Consider the following 15725-nt stretch of genomic DNA (forward strand, 5'->3'; position numbering starts at 1 on the left):
GTCGATCCGTATGGGGTTATTTGAATGAGGCTGAGCAATCTTGCTTTCAAGATGGAGGTCAATTTATCAAGGTTGAGGAAGTCACTAGAATTAGCGACACCATAGGAGTTTCTTTGAGGAGAATGCTTTTTTATTTGGAAAATGCGTTTCAATCAACGGCTTTACTTAGGGTTGACCAACTTCTGAAAAGAGATCGCATGGGCTTTATTGGATTCTGATAAAAAGAGGTATTTTACTTGGTATGAATCTAGAAGAATACAAAGGAAATGTATTTGGGTTGTAGGAAATTGACTTATTCAAAATGGACATTCCATATGGCTTAAATCTAAATGATAGGTAGTGAATTGAAAACCTTGATCATGTCAGATTACGTAAACGATCTATCAGAGATAATAAAACTTTAAAAGTATAGCTCTCTGTGGCAAAAGATCATCTCATAACCTATCATGATTGAATATTCAATTTTACTCTCTTATTTAAATACAAGCCATAAACCACAACTCGAAAGGTTTATTTTATTAATAAAATGATACAAGCATGCAAAGCCATATTTTACTTAATTAAAAATTAGTTGTCTCTTTATTAAGAAATGCATAAGGAAATTTTTGCTGCTCCGAACGGTGATGGAATTAAAACTTAAACAAGATTTATATATAAAAAAGTAAGACATTCTATTCCGAAATAAATGAATTATTTATATCGCTCCTTTCATATAGCCAAAGGAGGAAGAAGACTTTTTTTTTTTAGAAAAAAAAGTGTTAGTCTTAAAGTGATACATATGTGTCTCTTTTTTTGGATTAATATAAACTTGAGGCATGAGTAATTTATAGCTTACTCACATAATTTAAATTTAAATCTTTTAAAAAAATAGTACCAGAGGTTTATATAATAGGGTGACACAAATTATATAATAAAGTTCATTCTTTCTTAAAGAACTTAAGGGTTTAAAAAATATTCCTTAATGTTTCGGACACCATAACTCAAGTTTTATCTGTCAGATTTGAGCATATGATAGATACCTGGAAAGGTCTATCAGCCTTCTATAACATATCAAAAATTGGGATTCATCCAACGGTTGAATTGAAAAATAATGAATTTTCTTTAAAAACACTCCAGTTTGAGATATTCATGGGGAATCGGGTGATAATGGTCAAAATACTTCGAAATTGGCATGATCCTTTTAATGGTATGTTAAGGACAAGTATATAAATGCTCTGTAGAAAATATTCCCTTTTTAGAACTCATTTGATATGCCAAATAAAAAGACTATGCTTGGTTGGGGAAGACAACCTCAAATCAGTTTATCATTTTGTTACCTTGTTTTGTAAAAATCATAAAAAATAGAGTATTTATCCTATGGGAACGTGTGACCCCAATTTACAAAGCTTAAGGAATCTTCTTTCTAGATAGTCAATTAAAATTTTATTATTAAAAAGATTGGTCGAAAATTGGCAAATAGACAGACCTGTAGTAAAAAACTTGTGGTCTTACTATGTCTTCATGTCTGATTTTTTGTGGATTGGTTAAAATTTATTTTTATGATATTCCAAGTCTCATACACTCCTAAATACATAATCTTACTGTAAAAATTTATTTATTAATTTTATGATAAAAAAAACGATTTTTTACATAATAAAATAAAGTGGTCAAAAATGCTATCTTGCTAGAATTCCATCATTCATTCTTTGGAGCTTCCTTATGCATTTTGTACAATTATCATTGCTTCCATTTCATACTCTACATAATGATGATACATACAAGAAAATAAAATCACACAAGCCATGTATACTCACTCTCAAACTCGCTCGCGGTCGGTCAAATTCTACTTGGTTTCCAAATTAGGAAACCGGCACGTATAGTGCTCTAGGAAGTTATGGAACACACAAAAGTAGAAAAGTTAGTAAATGTATGTAAAAATAATATGAAATCACAAATAAAAAGAAAGAAAATATTACCTTTGACTTTGAGTAGCTATCTTGAGGAGTTAGTAAGAGTAGATAGTGTTAAAAACGATCGAATTAAAATTAGGCCAAGTCTTTCTATAATATTTTTTTTTAATTTTTTTTTTTTACGGAAAATAAAAAATTTTGATTGCTTTTTTTTAGTCTAATAATAATGCTGAAATAATTTATACTTATTTTATGTTTTTTTTTTTTTACTATTCTCTTCGATCTCTTTCTTCTCCCTTTTCGTGAAGAATGGGGTGGTATATATATGGGAGCAAATGGAAGCTAAGATACAAAATACAAAGAACGTACTATTATACGAAATAAATACGTACAAATACAAGAGTTAGGTAAAAATTGTAACCAAAATTCAACTTAATGAAGTAGAGGACAAATAGAATTAGCTTACTACTTCATGCAAAATTTAGCTTAATTAATTTGACTGAACACATGACAATATTATTAATGACTAAAAATAATTAAAAGTACTAATATAATTTTAACACAATTGTTAAGTAGTACTACTTTCCTTCGAAGAGTGTATTTACTCTTCGTATTTCAAACTTACCATAGCTAAACAAGATTATTACAAAACCTACTTATTAGAAAATAACAAGGAGAAAAAAAAAGTTGCTTGCCACGGATTGTGGATGGTCATATCATCTTACCGTTTGGGAAGAAACACAGCTCAGTGATACAACGTATTGTCATATCACACCATTTTCTGATTCTCGTTGCTAAATTACAACTATGACTTACCATTTTCTTCTTTTGCATGGATTTGACATAACAAATGAGTGGTTATGGCAGAGGTATCTTTACTCATAACCACTCTTTCACTGTTAAACATTGTCGTCATTGCATTATTAATCGGGAAGAAAATAACATGCATACCTTACATTTGTTGTGTTTTGAGTGTATAAAATAGAGAAAAAAAGAAAAAGGGTGAGTCATGAAGGCATTGTGGTAATGGTGTTTTGGTGAGAAGTTGAAAGGAAGGAAGAAGATGAAAAAAATGAAGTAGTAGTAAGTTATTAGCAAAGTAAAATGGTGGGATTAAAACAAGTTAAAATTAAATAAGTTGTACAAAAAAAAAATAGATAAATAAATAAATAAAAAAAAATAAAATAAAAAAAAAGGAAAAAAAGAGCCGTGACATTGGTAGTATGCATGCATATTTTCATGCATGCTTTACATGATTTTGCACTTATCAAAATATGCTACTTTGTTTTTTATGATTTGTATTTTTCCCTTGTTTTTTTTTTTTTTTTTTTTTTTTTTTTTTTTTTTTTTTTACGAAAAAAAAAAACTTATAAAGAAACAAAAGCCATGAATATGTTAATGGGTTAGGCATGTCGTCAAACAAAATCCAACAACAATGTAACAACTATTTACATAACATATGATGAACCCACTTATAATATAAAAATAGTAGAATAATTATAATAACAATAGGATAAAAAGAATCAGAAGTACTAAAAATTTATTTGGGGTTAGAAAGTGATACTTTAGAAATGGTCACGGTTTTTTTTTTAAAAAAAAATGTACAGATTAAAGGGTCAAAATTTGATACTATTGACCAGGATATGTCAAACGACATGATTATTACATATGTCACTGGTAACAACATTGTTTTTTTTATTTTATGTTATTTTTGAAAGATACACTTACTACTATTATTAGACTAAACGATTATACAATTGGGATACGACAAAAATACGGATAAGATTTATCCCTTATAAAAGGGAGATTTCCCTTATCCGAAATCACCCTTTACCCGAAAAACATACCTCTTGCCTTTTCCTTTTCGGTTTCCATGGCTCTCGGCAACCAAAATCGTCAAGCTCCATCTCCGTTCGACGAGCATTTTCGAGTGCTAAATTTATATTTAGCTTTGATCATGGCATTAGTGGTGCTACTAATGGCGTTAATGATTTTCATAATCATGAATAAATGACGACTTGAAGTTCTCGGCACGGAGTGTACAAGGTTCGAGTTATGCTTCGAATTAATCTCGTATTTTGTTCGTAAATTAGGAGTACAAATTGTAAGATTTTTGTATACTCCAAAATTATAAATAAACACTACTTGAATTTGTCTCTTATGTCTAATTATTGCGGTTGTCGTTAGCAAAATCAGATCTTATTATTATAATTATGAAATTACACAAAATTTATTAGTGAATTAAAAGTAAAAAAAATGGAAAATAGGGGATCAAAATTTAGTGTCTACACAAGCCAAACAGCATCACCGTATAGCAGAATAACCCCTGATTAGTGACGAAGATTGTCTTCTCTTGATGTTTTTTCCACAGGGGTATCTGATGGAAGCCGGAGTAGGCATCCATAAAACTCATCAAGGCATGCCCGGCTGTAGAGTCGACAATGCTATCGATCTTTGGAAGCGGGTAACTGTCCTTTGGACATGCCTTGTTCAAGTCAGTGTAGTCAATACACATGCGCCAAGTACTATTCGGCTTTTTTACAAGCACCACGTTCACAACCCAATCAGGGAAGTTACATGGCCGAATGAACCCGGCATCTAATAGCTTTTTGACCTCGGCAGCTGCTGCCTGACTTCTTTCCTCGCCGTGATTTCTCTTATTTTGTCGGATGAGATTCTTTTTTGGATCCACAGCGAGTTTGTTGACAGGGAGATCCGGGCTGATGCCTGACATCTCTTTTACTTCAAAGGCAAAAATGTCTTTGAATTCTTTTAGCAGATGGTGCAAGTCTACTCCAAGCCTTTCAAAGGCAACCATCCCCACCTTAACAGTTCGCTCTGGAAGGCTGTCGTCCAAAGGAATATAAATGTGCTCACCAGCCGGCTGGGGACGGAGATCATCTGACCGTTCCCCGGTCAGTGATTGCTATTTCTTCTCTTTCTTCACCTCCACCAGCTGTTCAGTTTTTCTTTTCTTTGCGGATGAAGGGGCAAATCAGGGTCCCTGACATCGTCAAGGTCTATTGGCTCCTTCGGGTGACCGGTTGCAGCAGCAGTCGGCTTGACGTCTGAGAGATAACACTCCCTTGCCGTCTTCTGATCCCCATTGAGGGAGCCAACAGAGCCATCATCCTTTTCATACTTGAGAAGCATGAAAGCTAGGATTATGACGGCCTTGCACTCGTTCAGAGTGGGTCAGCCAAGAATAATATTATAGGCGGTCAGCTCTTTAACCACCAGGAACCGGACGACCATGTGTCGCCCTTTCCCTTTCTCCCCCAGCCGGATGGGTATATCAATCTGTCCGACTGGGTGCACGACTCCTCCGCCAAAGCCAACTAATGGATGGGACACGTCGCGCATACAGCTTGTAATTAAGCTTGGACAGACACTTGTAGCTGATGAGATCAGAAGAGCTACCCGTGTCTATTAGGATCCGGCCAACCAGCTGGTTGGTGACCTTGCATTTAATGACGACTAGGTCGTCATACGGTTGGCGGACTTTGCCCCGATCCTTCTCAGTGATGAGGACGTTTGGGAATGTACCACTAGAGGACGCTTGACCATCATCAACTGGATGGATCTACCTCTTTAGATGCTCCTTGGTGCCCCGAATGGTCGGGCCACCGCATGCGAATCTGCCTGTTATAGTGTAGACCGGATCCTTGTTGGTATGTGAGCTACTAGTAGGCTGGACAATTTTTAACGACTGCCCCGGATTCGTCTTAGAAGCCGCTTTGGACTTCAGAACATAGGACTTCAGCAAGCCCTTGTCAGCCAGACGGTCCAACGTCCACTAGAGACTATAGCAGTCGTTGGTGTCATGGCCCACTTCCTGATGGAAGTGGCTGAATTTATTCTTGTTTCGCGACTGGACGGGACTCTTCATAGGATTCGGCTTCTCAATGGCCAGCCGGTCCTTCACCTCTGTAAAGATGGTCTAACGGTCTTTATTGAATTCATACCGTGAGACATACGGTTTGAATTCTTTCTTCTTTTTGGACGGATGGTCAGGTTCCTCAACCGCCCAGACTTCTTTTCTCTTTTTACTCTCTACAGCTTTATGGGCCGGCTGAGCAGACCGACTCTCTTTTTTCTTGTCGGACCTCTTGGAGTCCGACTGATAGCTGGACGAGCAGAGATCGGTGGCTTGGATAAAGCTCTCCGCCTCTATCAATGCCTCTTGAAGGGTGAAGACCCTCTTCCGGACAAGGTAGAACTTAAAGGTCGACCCATCCTTCAGACCCTTGAAGAAGTCCATATAGGCTACCTCGTTAGACAACCCCTGGATTTGAATTCTCACCAGGTTGAACTGTCTAACATAGGAGCAAAGTCCTTCTCTATCTCCCTGTCGGATGGTGCTCAAGTCGAGACTTGTTTTCTTGGCGGGGATGTTCATCGAGAAGTTGGAGGCAAACAGGAAGGCAAGCTTCCTGAAGCTGTCAATACATCCGGCTGGCAGGTTGCCAAACCATTGTTGTGCCCGTCAATGTATCCGGGAAGCACCGGCACCACATAGCATCCTCCAACCCCTGCATGTGCATGAGGTTTGAGTAGGCCATGAGGTGGTCCTCCGGGTTGGTGGTACCATCATAAGCATCCACCAACACATTCTTGACCTTGGCAGGTTGTGCCGCCTCGGTTATCTCCTTGGTGAACGTAGAGGTTTGTTCACCAAGTTTGAGCAGACGGAGCTGCCAGTCCAAAGGTTGGAAGTTATATGCCGCCTGACTCCCAAAGAGAGCCGGCTACATGAAATGCGGAGAATACGGACCGTAGACCATAGGGGTTACATACAGTGCATTTCCAATCATCTGAGGGCTGGAATAGACGGTGTTACCGCTTGTATGGATCTCAGGTAAGGATTAAATTTTCCCTGCAGATGTGTTTTTGATGCTATATGGAAAGCTTGAAGTAGATGCTGACTAAGACAGCTGCTGACTCCTCCGGCGCTCAATGATCTGCCGAGCGTCAGGGGTAGATTTTTTATTACTCACAGTTCGATCCTCCCAGGTGGGCTTTCTTGGACCCTTCTAGAGTAGAAGGATCTTGGACCAGTCAAGGGTTGCGGCTGCCTTGTCCTTTGGATACGGAGTTGGCTATCTGTCCCTGACTAACTTCTTCCTCGCAGCTCGAGGAGATTTTTTAGCCGGGTGACCCTTGTTGTAACCAGCCGTTTTCTTTTCGATCAGGTCCGTAATCTCACCCTTGAAACTCGTCATGAATTTCATGAGCTCGTCTCTGGTGACTGGAGCCTGACCCTTTGCCGACTGGGTTTCCCCTTCCGGCTGACTAGGGGACCTACTTGTACCTCCCTGACTTTCACCTCGTTCAAGAGTGTCTCTGGGACGGATGCGCTTTGTGATGAGTGAGCCATCTTTGGCTATGTATGTCTTGAGCTGAGGATCATCATCCTCATGGTTTGTAAAGACCTTTGGCTGATTAGCCCTAGGGTCGGGAGGCGGTACAGACTCTTAAACCATCTTTGAGGCTCCCCACAAACGGCGCCTAATGTTTTGGGTCTTTTTGTCCCTCGGGAGAGTTACAGCTCGAAGATTGGTGAATGCGGCCTGTACCTGCAAAACAACAGAGACTCCGGGTGGTTGGAGCTCCGCCTCAGACGATCAAGTTAGTACTTGAATGAGAGTAGGAAAAAGGTGCGGAAATTTAGGTGAGATCTTCTCGGATTCCGAGATCAGGTGCTTCTCTAATGTAAGAGAATGTAGGGGAATCTCCCTATTTATAGGGTCATTGGGAAACGTGCTCCTGATTAGGTCACTCTGATCTAATTTTGCTGGACTGCGCCGTATTACGGCTTACTCAGGCCCTTGAAGGCTGCCTTTTTTCTCCCGAGTTCTAGGAAGGACACGTGTCAAATAGAGATTGGTCCAATTCGATCCAACCAGAGTATGACACGTGTCAGGATATAATTGGCTCACATGGCATGGGTTAAATTACCCAAAACATGATCATATATGAATTATTATATGCTTCTAATGTGGACAAAATGAAAAATAATGGTAATTGCATATATTTCAGGGAATTCAAATAATTATAGAAAACTTCATTAATGTTATGAAAAGATTCGATGAAGTTTCTATTTCTTGCAAAGGATTGGAGAGGATTCAGCTCTTGAGGCGATTGTTGGCATCATTTGAGTTGATTGAAGGGACTTTAAATGATGGCAAGAATTCTTTTGAGCTCAATCGTGAAATGTTAAATAACAAAGAATCCCATTTTGTGAGTCATACAATTTCTATTAGCACCATATAATTTATATTTATTTTATAATAAATATTCATTGATATAATGATTATAATGATAAATGTTATAGCATTAGTACTATGAAAATCCTATAAGTCAAATACAAGATAGTCTAAGTTTAATACTTCCTCTGTTTTTTAATATTGTACCACTTGCCGAAAGTTTTAAAAAATTGCACCATATCCACTTTAGGAAAAGAAATATTTGTGTTCACACTACAATACTTAATATACCCTTGCTTTTCAACCCTTACTTTTTATTTTTGTGTATACAATCACCTGGGCAACTTTGTATTTCTACCTTTCTCTCTCATCCTTTTTTCCACTTTCAAAAAATTTGTGCAAAACTCTTATGGTACAATAATAAAAGAACGGGGAAAGTATATATAAATAAATTCAAACAAATAATTAAACATGTGATGAATTGAATGTAGTGTGTTATCAAGAGCATAAAGGAAAGTATTGAAATCTCATTAAAATTCAGGAGATTTTTTATATGAGAAAATACAAGTTTATTTCCTTGATAAACAAAATATATTTATCAAATGACAAATGATAAAACTGTAAATAAATCAATAACTTTTTAATAATTATGGACCCCACAATAGTTGGTTTATTTACAAACATGCCAAGATGACTAGAAAATGGACACCACAATAGTTGATTTATTTACAAATATGCAATGATGACTAGGTAAAATTATTGATTTATTTACATTTTTTCCATTTGATAAACAAATTTTGTTTATCAAGTAGATAAACTGAAGCTTTCACTTTTTATATAAAGAATAACATATTTATGCTCCTAATTTGGTGTATTTATTGTAGAGACATGTCTTAAGCATTTATTATTTGCATTAAAAAATGAGTACTTTTTAATTAGAATAATTTTATTTGATGTATTTTGTCTAAACTTATTTCATTTGAATTATATTGGACTTATTTTATCTATTTTATTATTCTATTTAAATCTCTAATATTTTTTTCACTTATTTTTTTATAAATATTTACAAATTTAATTTAATAAATAGTTTATTAGAAAAATTTGCCACTTAATTAATTACTACCGCATATTAAAGACTATTTGAAAATTATTACTGTAAAATAAAAAACTTGTAAATTACTACCACAAATATTCTTGAACATTTACGATTACAACCCAAGGTCACTTTTAGACATTAATGACGTCACAATAAAGCCTAAGCCCTCATTTAATTCTCTAAAACAAAAAATAGTCGATTTTCTTTTAACCCTATGTTGGGCCCGTATTGTAATACGACTCATTACATTTAGGACACCAGTCCAAGAAGCAATACATCAACAAAATGAGCAAAACGGCTTGATTAGAATAAACAAGGAAAGTAGCATCAAGGATATCAATCAAAGAGATACTTGCCAAAAATACACCTACCGAACAGGGAAGAAGATAAATCAAGAAGATCTTCTTTATTTTGAATATATTCCGAATATCTTTGTAAACCCTAGAGATCCCTAGGTATAAATAAGCATAAACTAGACATTTTGAGCATTCATGTACGCACATATACTCTAAATATAATAGAATTACTCTGCATTTATCTACGGAGCTTCGTCCCTACTGAAGAAGGAGGCTAGTCCTTATTCAGTATTGTATTTCAAAACTTACTCTTTTCATAGTAGAGTTCATTTTGTTTATTTATTGTTTATTCATTGCTTATCTATTGCTTTATTATTGCTTTACTGCTATTTTATATGCTTTTGCTAGTATGATTGTTATTACCCCTCAAACCTAGCAGATTCTCATACGTCCTTGTTGAGATTTGCCTAAACAATTTGGCGCCTACCGTGGGGCTGATAATCAATTAACCTACCAATTCGCAAAAAAAAAATCAATTCAAACACCATGTCTGGGCACCAAGTACCCTTTACCATAGCCGAAATCAATGAGGGAATGAACGCATTCCGTCAAACCTTAGACCAACAAAAAAGCCAAATTGAAACACTGTTAGCCCAAAAAGTCCAAACTGAAGCCAAGCTTACCAGCCTCACCAAGCAAAATGAAGCCCTCCGTAGCCCAATACAATCAGTCGCTTCCAAAACCATTAATACCAGAAAAAACACTGAAAGTATAGCCATGCAGCTTGATATGTCAGGTGTCTTTAATTTCATACCCCTAACGGGGAAAAAGGGTCTAACACTAGGGATTGAGCTGGACTCTTTGAATGCAGGAACCCCTAAGTAGAACAGACAAGAAGGATCTGAGGAGGGGAAGATAGAAAAGGTAGTCGGGGAATACCTCAAAGCAATCGAAGCCAAGATCGCCAAGATCCCTGGAATGCCAAAGCCCATGGAGGAAGAGGCGTCAGACGGCTATATAGAATCTCCCTTCTCAGAAGAGATCGCCATGGTAGAAGTGCCAAAGTGGTTCAGCACACCCAACATGGCCATGTACGATGGAACAACAGATCCTGATGAGCATGTATCCCTTTACAAGCAGAAGATGATGACCAGCTCAATCCCTAGAGACATCAGGGAGGCCATCATGTGCAAAGGCTTTGGAGCCACATTATCAGGTCCAGCTTTAACTTGGTTCATTAATTTAGACAATGGGACAATTCGATCTTTTGCAAGAATGGTAAACCTATTCAAGGTCCAGTTCGCCAGCAGCAGGAAAATAGAGAAACAGTCATCGGATTTATACCGTGTTGTGCAAAGACATGGCGAATCCTTGAGGGATTACCTTAACAGGTTCAACAGGGAAAAGATTGGAATACACAAGTGCGATGCTCCTACAACCATTGAAGCGTTCAGAAGAGGATTGCCAGATCACAGTGAACTCTACAAGGAATTAACCAAATATCCATGCACAACCTTTGAAGACGTACAAGCTAAGGCAATGGCTCAAGTCAGATTCGAAGAAGATGCATATGCAAGAAAGACTCCAGAGCTCAGAAAGGATGAAGATTGTCCGTCAAGAAGGAACAACAACTTCCCCAGGAGAGATCATCGATTCAAGCCGTATCAGTGTTCCCGTTTTGATGAAGGATCAGTCAATGCTGTCGAAGGAGAGTTTTCTGATTGGAGGGAAGATCCTGAGCTCCCACCCAAGTTGCACGAGTATTGCTTCAATGTCAATCCTGCAGGAGTAATAAGGACCTTAAACAAGATGGGAGATATTGTTCAATGGCCTAGAAGAAGTGATAGGCCTGGGGAAAAGAAGGATCCATCCAGATGGTGTGATTTCCATTCAGATATTGGTCACACTACTGACGAATGTGTCGCGCTTAGAAAGGAAGTTGCATACTTGTTAAAGAAAGGCTACCTCAAAGAACTCTTGTCGGATAGATCTAAAGCTTCAGGGAAGGATAGAGAGTCTAAGCAAGGAGGTCCTCCACCCCCACCGCCAATTGTCAAAACCATCTGTTTCATATCAGGAGGGTCAGAAGTATGCGGTCTAACATATTCAGCAGCGAAGCGGCACGCAAAAGAAAGCAACAAAGAGAAACCAGACAAGAGGGAGAGGTCAAAGATAGACATCCCTATCATGTTTGAAGAAAGCGATGCAGTAGAAGGTCATCATGACGGCCTAGTGATCTCACTCCCAGTTGGAAACTGCATGATTAAACGAATCCTAGTTGATAATGGGAGCTCCGCAAATATCATCATGCTAGACACCCTGAAGCACATGAACATAGACGAGAAGAATATCGTCAACAAATCAACAATGCTAGTAGGATTCAGCGGGGAAACCAAGAAGACAAGTGGAGAGATTACATTGGCAACGTATGCAAAAGGGATCAACCTGCAAGTCAAATTCTTAGTGATCGACACCCTATCCTCATACAATATGATTCTGGGAAGACCCTGGATACACGAAATGGAAGCCATCCCTTCTACGTACCATCAGGTCATTAAGTTTCCTACTAGATGGGGAATTCAAGAAATCAGGGGAGATCCTAGGGAAGCCAAGGAATGTTACAAGATAGCACTGAAAGCAACATCTGCAGAAAAAAGTTCAGCATAGCAGTCAGAGGGTCAGCTGGGCCAAGAGAAGTTGAGTATATCAGAAGAGCAAGAAGCTACAGAAGTCCAGCTGAACCCCTTACATCTAGATCAGAAAGTCATAATAGGATCAGAGCTGAAAGCAGAACTCAAACAACAAATTTACGACTTTATGGAAGAAGAGAAATATGTGTTTGCTTGGACCCATGAAGACATGAAAGGCATTTCCCTAGAAGTTATCACCCACAAGTTAAACGTAGACCTAATGCATACACCAGTGAAGCAAAAAAGAAGAAAATTCGCGCCAGAAAGGAACAAGATCATCAACGAAGAAATTCAAAACCTACTGAAGACAGGAAAAATCAGAGAAGTAAAATACCCAGAATGGCTTGCCAACGTGGTGGTAGTAAGAAAGAAGAATGGGAAATGGCGGATCTGCATAGACTTCACAAACATCAACAAGGCTTGCCCAAAAGACCCATTCCCTTTACCTCATATCGATGCCATGGTAAACGCCACAGCAGGACACGAACTGTTATCCTTTATGGACGCCTACAGTGGTTAGAACCACATCCTCATGCACAAGGACGATCAAGAGAAGACAACCTTCATTACCAGTCAAGGAATATACTACTACAAGGTGATGCCTTTCGGATTGAAGAATGCAGGGGCAACGTACCAAAGGTTGGTAAACAAGATGTTTGAAGAACAAATTGGAAACACGATGGAAGTCTACATAGACGATATGGTAGTTAAATCCAAGAAGGCAGAAGATCATGTCAGAGACCTTAGAGAAGCATTCGTCATCCTGAAACAATACGGCATGAAGCTAAATCCCACAAAGTGCACATTTGGAGTACAATCAGTAAAGTTCTTGGGATACATGGTTACGCAAAGAGGAATAGAAGCCAGTCCGGAACAAGTCAAAGCCATCCTAGATCTAGAGTAACCGAAATCCAAGAAGGATGTACAGAGCTTAACAGGGAAAATCGCGGCACTGAACAGGTTCATTTCAAAGTCTTCAGAAAAGAACAAAGCTTTCTACGAGGTACTAAAAAAGAACAAGGAGTTTAAGTGGGAACACGATGAAGCATTCAAGAAGCTGAAAGAATACCTAGCCAACCCGTTGATTCTCTCCAAACCCAAAGAGGGAGAACCACTCCAGCTATACCTTGCAGTATCTGAAGGGACGGTCAGCGCAGTTCTCACAAGAGAAGAAGAGAAGGAACAATTTCCAATCTACTACGTCAGCAAGACCCTGCTCAGTGCGGAAACAAGATACGCATCGTTGGAAAAAATCATTTTAGCCTTGTTCACTGCTTCAGTAAAGTTACGTCCATACTTCGAGAGTCATTCCATACAAGTACGGACCAACTACCCCATCAGAGCTATCATGAGAAAACCAGAAATGTCAGGAAGGATGGAGAAATGGGCCCTACATCTAAGCAGGTACGACATACAGTACGAACCCAGGACAGCGGTTAAATCTCAAGCCTTAGCAGACTTCGCGGCAGACTTCAATCCTACCCTTGAAGAAGAAGCACAGAAGGAAGTACTAGCTCTACAGGAACCAAAAGCTACACAAAAATGGACACTCCATACAGATGGTGCAGCAAACATACGAGGAGTAGGCTTAGGAGTAGTACTGACATCACCCCAAGGAGATAAAATAGCACAGGCAATAAGGTGTAACTTCAAAGCTACCAATAATGAAGCTGAATATGAAGCACTAATCACAGGGCTAACCGTTGCAAAGGACATGAAGATACAACACCTTGAAGTCATTTCTGATTCTCTACTCATGGTAAACCAAGTCAACGGGTAGTATGCAGCAAAAGACGCTAGAATGATTGCCTACCTAGAAGTCACAAAGAAGCTCATCAAAGAATTCAAGGAGTTCAAGATAGAACAAGTACCCCGAAACCTGAACACCGAAGCAGACGCATTGGCAAATTTGGGGTCAAACATCAATCCAGAAGAATTTGGAACAATCCCACTAGTACATGTACTCTCACCAGCCATAGAGAAGGAATCAACCATGAATGTCTACGAAATTCAAACAGGCCCTACAGAAGAAGAAGACAACAGTTGGATAACACCTCTGAAAGAATACCTCCTGGGCAACACGAAACCAACAGGGAAAGTAACAGCTCAAGCATTCGCTCAGAAAGCCTCCAAGTACTGCCTAATCAGCAATGTACTCTTCAAGAAATCTGCAGCAGGACCTTTCTTAAGATGCTTGGAAAGAAAAGAAGCTCAGCAAGTCTTACAATCCCTACATAGTGGAGAGTGCGAAAATCACTCCGGAGGAAGGAATTTAGCCAACAGAGCCCTTAGAATGGGATACTACTGGCCCAGTATGAGGAAGGATGCAGCTGAGTTCGCCAAGAAGTGCCTAGCATGCCAAAAACATGCGCCCTTGACACACAAGCCATCAGAGGAATTACACCCAACATTGACACCGTGGCCATTTATGAAGTGGGGAATGGATATAGTAAAGCTACCACCATCATCAGGACAGAGAGTGTACTTCTTAGCAATGACAGACTACTTTTCCAAATGGATTGAAGCAGAAGTGTACAAGGAGATCAAGGATAAGCACGTCATTTCATTTATAAAGAGGAACATTCTAAGCAGATTCGGGGTACCAGCAGAGATCATTACAGACAATGGGTCCCAATTCATCAGCAACAAAACCACCAAGTTCTGTAAGGAATGGAACATCTCCCTTATCACATCTACACCAAGATACCCACAAGCAAATGGACAAGCAGAATCAAGCAACAAAGTCCTTATAGGCAACATGAAGAAAAGGCTGGAAGGAGCCAAAGGAAAATGGGCAGACGAACTACCCAACATATTGTGGGCAGACAGGACAACTCCTAAAGGCGCTACAGGTCATACCCCTTTCTCACTGGTGTACGGATGTGAAACAGTAATCCCAACAGAGGTAGAAGTGCCTACAGCAAGGTACGTGCTAATGACAGAAGAAAGAAATCAAGCAGAACTAATTCACAATTTAGACACAGTTGAGGAACTAAGGGAAGATACACAAATGAGAATGGCAGCATATCAACAGGAAGTAGCAAGATCCTTCAACAAGAACGTTAGAGTTAAAGTCTTCAAGCTAGGAGATTGGGTCCTCAGAAAGGTATACGAAAACACCAAGGAAGTCAATGCAGGAAAGCTAGCACCCAACTGGGAAGGACCCTATGAAATCGCCAAGGTAGTAGGTAATGGAGCATACAGACTCAGGAATGCAGAAGGAAAAGAAGTGCAGCGAAGCTGGAACGCAACACATTTAAAGTTATATCATTTCTGAAGAAAGGTACGCAGTTGTTATTTCTATTTTGTCTTTTAATTTACAAAAAAGAAAACACAAAAAACAGGAAAACAAGCAAAAATACAAAAAAAAAAAAAAAAAAAAAACAGAAAACAGAAAAAACACAAAAATCTCCAATAGCCAAAATCAGCACGAAAGGTACTAATCTATCTCTATCTTTTGTCAATTTACTTTATGATCATTACGAGTACTGACTTTGGCATCGGAGGGCCGTTGGGGAAACCCACGGCCACCCCTCACCTTCTTCTGT

The 15725-nt window shown here is 38.7% G+C and overlaps 1 protein-coding gene across 1 annotated transcript; it reads left to right on the forward strand.

Annotated features, from left to right (window-relative positions):
• The first annotated feature begins 14935 nt into the window (after positions 1 to 14935).
• LOC145571052 (uncharacterized) lies at positions 14936 to 15454 on the forward strand. The gene has a single exon (XM_081630151.1). It carries the CDS (start codon positions 14936 to 14938, stop codon positions 15452 to 15454), a length of 519 nt encoding a protein of 172 aa, XP_081486277.1.
• Positions 15455 to 15725: the final 271 nt, after the last annotated feature.

Source organism: Chenopodium album, chromosome 12 (genome assembly GCF_948465745.1).
Source record: "Chenopodium album chromosome 12, dcCheAlbu1.1, whole genome shotgun sequence".
Classification (NCBI taxonomy): domain Eukaryota; kingdom Viridiplantae; phylum Streptophyta; class Magnoliopsida; order Caryophyllales; family Amaranthaceae; genus Chenopodium; species Chenopodium album.